At 42.2% G+C, this 6979-nt stretch overlaps 1 protein-coding gene across 1 annotated transcript in view; it reads left to right on the forward strand.

Annotated features, from left to right (window-relative positions):
* Nucleotides 1-4076, forward strand: part of THBS2 (thrombospondin 2) — a 45222-nt gene extending 41146 nt beyond the window's left edge. The window contains exon 22 of the mRNA XM_081904747.1: nucleotides 559-4076. Within this exon, the coding sequence (XP_081760873.1) occupies nucleotides 559-566 (8 nt within the window). The 3' untranslated portion in view covers nucleotides 567-4076. The remainder of the gene's footprint in view (nucleotides 1-558) is intronic.
* The last annotated feature ends 2903 nt before the right edge of the window (nucleotides 4077-6979 follow it).

Here is a 6979-nt window from a genome sequence, read left to right on the forward strand (position 1 = left end):
ATGCATTTGGGGACCAATTTCTGAATCGTTTACCCAATACTTGCATGGTGGTAGTGCTCTTGTCGTGATCACCTTGGGTCCGCCTGCGACCCAAGACCAGAGAATCAACCATATATTCTGTAGCTAGCAATATAGTCCAAAGGACTGGAGTAACACAAGTAGCAAGAGACAATGTAGTGGTGCGAGTAGAGTCTCAGACTTGGGAGACCTGGGTTCAAATTTCAGTACAGTCATTAATTTGGGTGACCCTTGGGCAAGTCACTATCTCTTAGCTCAACTTACATCACAGTATTGTTGTAAGAATAATGAGACAATACTGTGCAGGCTGCTCTGTATTCCTTGACAGAAGGGCAAGATGCAAATGGGATAAATAACAGCCCATTGGAACCCATTGGTTTTTACCTGATTTTTACTGTACATATTTATTGCATTATAAAGTTTGCTTTTCGAAAGATGGGATTTAAATGTCCAAACACAAGTAACTCCTCCCCCCCATGTTTACTGCAATGCAATCCAAATGTGGGAATTGTACTTAGCAATTGCTTCTTTCTGTTGCAGATGTCTGAGGTAAAGCTGCTGCAAAACCAGCAAAGTACTGTAGATGCCGTTCAACTAGACACCTCTGTTCATCCTGGTACTCCAAATCCCTCACTTATTTTTCAACTCTGGCATGTTCCCCAGACCTTGTGCCTCCCTTCAGCCAGGAGAGATCCCTCCGATTCTACACCCCAGTGCCTTCTAAGAGCTTGGACTGACAGGGCCTAAATGTGACCATCAAACCCACCACGGAAGCAAAAACTGATTGACGTATAGAGTGAAAACTTGGCAGACACATTTATTCAGTCATTTGTTTAGGGTTGTTGTTGTTGTTAAAATGACGTTTACATATAAAGTGTAAAAGTGTAATTACTTAATGTATTTATATGGATATAGATATGGAAGAATGTGAGGGGGGTGTTCTTACATCAAGAGGGAGGAAGTGGTTGTAAGTAAGACCACTTCTTCAGGCCACATTACTTGCTCAGATCAGGGCTGGGCCTTGGTGACACAAAATCTGGGAGATATAGTTCATCAAAACTGAGAAGGACCAAACCCTAAATATCCTACTCATTTAAGAAGCCATGGAAAACTAAGGCAACGGCCACCCAAGAAGATGGCTCCACAAACTTCAAATGTTACTAATCTTCTAACAGCTTTTTAGGTAAGCCACATGCTTGAAGTTTAAAATAATGCTTCTCTTCTAATGACAAATACTAGCACGTGAGCAGGCTGCAGAGAGAACGACGACAGCTTAACATCCAATAGGGCTCTTGAGATCTTGTATCCAATTCTGTTTTAAAGAAGTGAATTTGGCATTATTCTCCTGGGGGCATACAAATTAAAATGCCAGTTATTTCAGGGTTGCCCATTCAAAGTATGTTACTATCAGGGAATCTTGATACCTCATGAGCAGGAGCTGGCAGGCATCTAGTATCCTACTCACATATAATTTTGTGGGGAGTGGAGCAGGGCAGCTGCATCAACAACCCAACATTATTAAATGTTTATTTTGCATATGTCTCCAAAGTAATACTTCTAGTGGAAGTGCTGCAGCTCAGAGGTAAAGCATGTGTGTTACATGCAAAAGATCCCAGGTTCATGCCCCAGAATCTTTGCGTAGGACATCTGAGTCACTGGTGAGCAACCTGCCAGTGTAGACGGATGAAGATGGACCAATGGTCTGATTTAGTACAAGGCATCTTCATATGCTACACTCTGGAGGAAACTGGCATTATATGAAGCTTAGCATCTTATACTCTGGATCTGTTCTTGTGACTTTAGGACTGCCCTGTAATAAATTGGGGAGGGAGGTTGTGAATGTCAGCCAAAACGTGTAGATGCTCCTTTTTTATAAAATGGGTTCAACTACTTGATGACCACTTTTCCATATGAATTCAGCCTTTGCCTCAAAGACACACTCAGCATATCATTGTATACCATGCAGTGTACTACGAAAGGTTGTATGGGGGGATTCCTGGTGCTTGGCCATTGCATTTAGAGACATTTTATCCATGAGTGCGCATTGGGAGCCATGGAGATGCATGCTAGTAGTCACAGTCAGAGCAGACATTCTGAAATTAATAGACGGGCATGACTAATTCATTGTAGTGGGTCTACTCTGAGTAAAACTTGGTTGCTTATAACCCAGAGGGTGGGAAAGTAGAAAATGTGGCTGTCATATAAAGCGTATAATCAGCCCTTTGAATTTTGTCTAGGAAGATTAGCAATGGTGAGAACTTAAATGTGCACTAATTGACCTGATGAACAGCAGCGTGCCTAAGGTGTCCCATGAAAATGGTTCCTGGCCAGGTGGAACCTTTTTCCTGACGCTGTTGCAGCAAGCACTTTGAAACCCCAAACTTTGATCCGGGTTTCTGATAAGGTGGCAATGCTACCATTAACAAAATCTGGTAACATATTACGGTTCCAGTTATAAGGACGTTGGTGCTATTTATTTATTGCGATGCGCAGCTACGTTCTCCAGTAATTTATTTGAAAGCATGCCATAGAGCACATTAGCCATGGAAGAACTCACAGAAGAGATAACTAAATAATGCCTTTAATGGTCCAACCGGTGAATATATGTTATATATGTAATTATATGTGACAATAATCTTAAATTGCTCTGAAAACTGCCAAATAATTAAGTAGCCCTCGAGACCTTCTAAGTGGAACCTTGATATTTACTATTGCCCACCATTTTTGTATTATTAATTTTTACGTATGTCTGCTGTATATAGGACTTTTAAAGAAAAGAATGCTGAAGGTATGTCAGCCTTTATCCTAACCAGATACAACAGTTATTCCATTATACAATAGTATGCACATATTTAACACTCTGTTATTTTAAATTGAATGAACTTTGCCCATGAGGTAAACTTGCTGGTGTGGTTTTGTTCATGGATGAGCATTACTAAGAGAAGAGAACAATGGCCTTGTTGCTGAGTCCTCTGTGCACTCTGCTGCATGTATCTCTGGATTGCAAAAGAAGAATCTAGAAACCTGCCAATCAGCTCTTGGGCTGGAGTCAGGAGGGTGCAGAATCCATTCTCTGTCAAAAACAGCTGCCATGTGGGAATCCACATTAAGATATGTATTAAAGCGCTGGCTGCTTGGTGACGCTGGGGGATCACGTGCAAGCTTTTGCAGCCAGCCAGGGATATGCATGTGGATGTCTCAAGAAGGACTGTGGCAAAAGAATTCAGCCACAGATGAGTACTTCCAGTCACACAATTGTCAAAGCGTCTACATGGATGCAAAAGGATGCAATTCAAGCTCAGGGCTGTCCCTACCGCTGCATCAGAATGAATGCGGCAGCTTCTGTAGCTGAGGCTTCTACATTAGCATCTCAGCTGCTGAACTCACAGCCAGGCTTGTTTTCAAACCAATTTCTAAATCGATTTTGATGTTATATACCTTTATCAAGAACCCAGTGCTTCTGGCTTTATTGCACATTCTTAGTTTTGCCATATTAACAACCTTTTTAAAAGGCCTCTTAATGAGATTTTTTTTTTAAAAAAAAGCTTGTTCAGCGTGTTTTTTTGCAATTCATATTTTTAGTATTTCTAAAAGTGTAGCCCCAAGTCCCAGAGAGAAGTAAGGGAAATTTCATTCATGTAATAATGCTTATTGTATCCTTCAAATAAACAGAAGACATCAGCGATGGGACTAAGATGTTAATATTTCGATTGTACCATATTTGCCTATACTATGTAAATTATTTATGACTGTTTCCTTTTTCCTTTGTATGTGTGAATGTGTGTGTGTGTGTGTGTGTGTGTGTGTGTGTGTGAGAGAGAGAGAGAGAGAGAGAGAGAGAGAGTTAGAGAGAGATGGTGGGGAGGGGAGAAAGAATATATGTGGATAAGCACAAGATGCCAACAAGACTTAACATTCTGTTTTGCCAAAGACTGTAAATAACTATTTATTTGTTTGCACGGATAGAATTTCACCATTTAATGTCCCTCAGTTATTCAAATCTTCATTTTTATACATTTTAATAATAGACAATAAACTGTAAAAATGTTTTATTCAAAGTGTTCTCTTTACTTTCACATAGCTTAATATATATACCACAACCAACCAAACCCAAGAAACCCCTCTTTTGGAATTCATTGTTGAAACCAAACATATGATCTTAAGCAGCCAGAATTGGTAGCAATAGAATTCAGTTTGATCCTATTATATATCCAGTGAGGATTGACCAATGTCAGAATTATCCTCCCGTGGAACCCCAGGGATTTGGAAGCAACTCGTGCTGGAGACATTTGTGGTGGACAGTATTTCCTTTATTTATTTTTCAGTGCTCAGAAGATTAAGAGCTTTAGTTGTTTTTTATCAGCATCTGCACAATGGATGGATTTCTTCCCTAAGCTCATCTTTTCTGAACAGATACCCAGAAGCTGGCATGGTGCCATAGAGCTGCCCTTCTGACACAGGCATTGCTGCAGCTAGCTGGGCTGTGGTAAGGTTCAGGATGCATGGGTGTACTGGCAGAATCAGGACAGCACTTTTGCTGGTATATTCACATAGTCTGACCCTGCTAAGCAGCAGTGATACTGGCATCAGAATGGCAGCTCCACCCCACCACCCCACCCTCTCCTCTCTATGACTAAGGTTTGTTGTTCACAGTATGAAAACTGCTCTCATTTGTGCACGTTTATCAGAATCCATTTAGCCAGACCTAGAATCAAAGAATTGTAGAGTTGGAAGGGACCGTGAAGATCATCTGGTCCAAACCCCTGCCAGGCAGGAATAGGCAGCTGTCCATAAATGGGGATCGAACCTGCAGCCTTGTGGTTTTCAATACCATGCTCCAACCAACTTTGCTAACCTCACAATCCACTGCAGCAGGCACCCCCAAACTTGGCCCGCCAGCTGTTTTGGGACTACAACTCCCATTATCCCTAGCTAACAGGACCAGTGGTCAGGGATGATGGGAATTGTAGTCTCAAAACAGCTGGAGGGCCGAGGATGCAGTGGCGTAGCGTGGGTTGTCAGCACCTGGGGCAAGGCAAGTAATTTGCGCCCCCTAACCCGTGCATTTTAGAAGGGGCAGAGAGCTGCGAGTGCGAGCGCGCCCCCCAGGTGTTGCACCCGGTGCGGCCGGCCCCCCTGCACCCCCACGCTACGCCACTGTGAGGATGCCTGCACAACACTAAAGTCGACGCACTATCAGAAACTAAACTCAGCCCGACACAGAAAAATCTTATGCTTTCGAAACATATGCAGTGGTACCTTGGGTTAAGTACTTAATTTGTTCTTGAGGTCCGTACTTAACCTGAAACTGTTCTTAACCTGAAGCACCACTTTAGCTAATGGGGCCTCCTGCTGCTGTCATGCCACCAGAGCACGATTTCTGTTCTCATCCTGAGACAAAGTTCTTAACCCGAGGTACTATTTCTGGGTTAGCGGAGTCTGTAACCTGAAGTGTATGTAACCTGAAGCGTATGCAACCCAAGGTACCACTGTATTGGTTAGCCAGGAGTTGGCTGCCACCCTGCAAAAATCCTCAAATCCAGATAAAGCAAAACAATTTCTCCATTGGCATAGGATAGGGAAATGCATGATTCTTGCCCCACTAAGCTGAGTTGAGTTATACCAAAGACTGAAGCAACTGCCTGGGCCTCACTGGGCTCAGCCTCCCAGCAATCTCTGCACATGGGTGTGGAAAGAGCTGGGAGGTAGACTTGTCCACAGGATTCCTTGTACCACAAAGCAAGTTGTTTTCTTTCAGAAACTTGGTTTCTGGCTCTACTGTAGGACCAGTACTGCCATAGACCTGATCCTGAAAAGATTCAGCAGCCAATCTCACAGCTACAGTCATACCTCGGGTTAAATACGCTTCGAGTTGAGCGCGTTCGAGTTGTGCTCCTCGGTAACGGAGCGCATTACTTCCAGGTTTCGCCGCAGGTTTTGCACAGATGCTCAAAATGACGTCATGCGCTTGCGCAGAAGCGGGGAAAAGCGACGCGTGCACAGACGTGCCGTCGCTAGTTATGTTTACCTCTAGATGTGAAAGGGCTCCGGAACGGATCCCATTCGTATCTAGAGGTACCACTGTACTTCTACCCGCACAGTCACACTTATAACTTCAATTCTAGGAGAGCACAAATGGCTAACAGGTAGTCTCCCATCCATCCTGTTCTAGAGCCAGTCTTGTTCAGCTTCAACAATAAAAATGAAAACCCTGTTACTCTAGACTGATAACCTGAAAAGAGCTTGAAGTGGTCACATATCCAGCTGTCTGTTTTTTTTAAATGAACGAGTATTCTACTATGAGCAATCTTCTAACCATTGGAACTCGCTCTGCAGATGTTCCAGATGTGACCAAGAATAACTAACATGTTCAACAGCTGAGGCAGCACTGTTACCTAAAGTCTAAACAAACAATAATTAAGTATGTTGTGTATGAGAATATATTTGTTAAAATATATTATAATGTTAAAAATCTTGGCACACAGAGAGGGAGCCTGAAAAAGAATCAGAACAATGTGTAGACCTATCACCATTGGAAATCATTAATATGCTTTTCTTTGCTGTGTTCTTAATTGTCCCTCATGACATTAGAGAAATCCAAATGCATAGTTTATGACAATGCGGATAGGAACTGATAATGCAAGCATACTATTCTTAAAGTACAACATACTGAATACAGTAATGCTGTTTCTTGGCACTGCAAAAGTTATTACTACTGGAAATACTTGCCAAATTGGTTAGTGTACAAATGTTTGGCCCGCATAATTTTGGATATATGACAAGTATTAGTCATTTTCACATACTCTCAGATTGTAGAGTACTAACCTCCATCATTCTTAATGGTCATTAGGGACAACAAATTCAGTGTAGTGTAATCCTTGTTAAAAAATATGAAACTTTGGAGAGCGCTAACACAGAATTATAGAAGAAACAACTTTCTCAGAGCACCTTTGCCCCCCCT

The sequence above is a fragment of the Podarcis melisellensis genome (genome assembly GCF_964234715.1).
Source record: "Podarcis melisellensis genome assembly, chromosome: 3".
NCBI lineage: Eukaryota > Metazoa > Chordata > Lepidosauria > Squamata > Lacertidae > Podarcis > Podarcis melisellensis.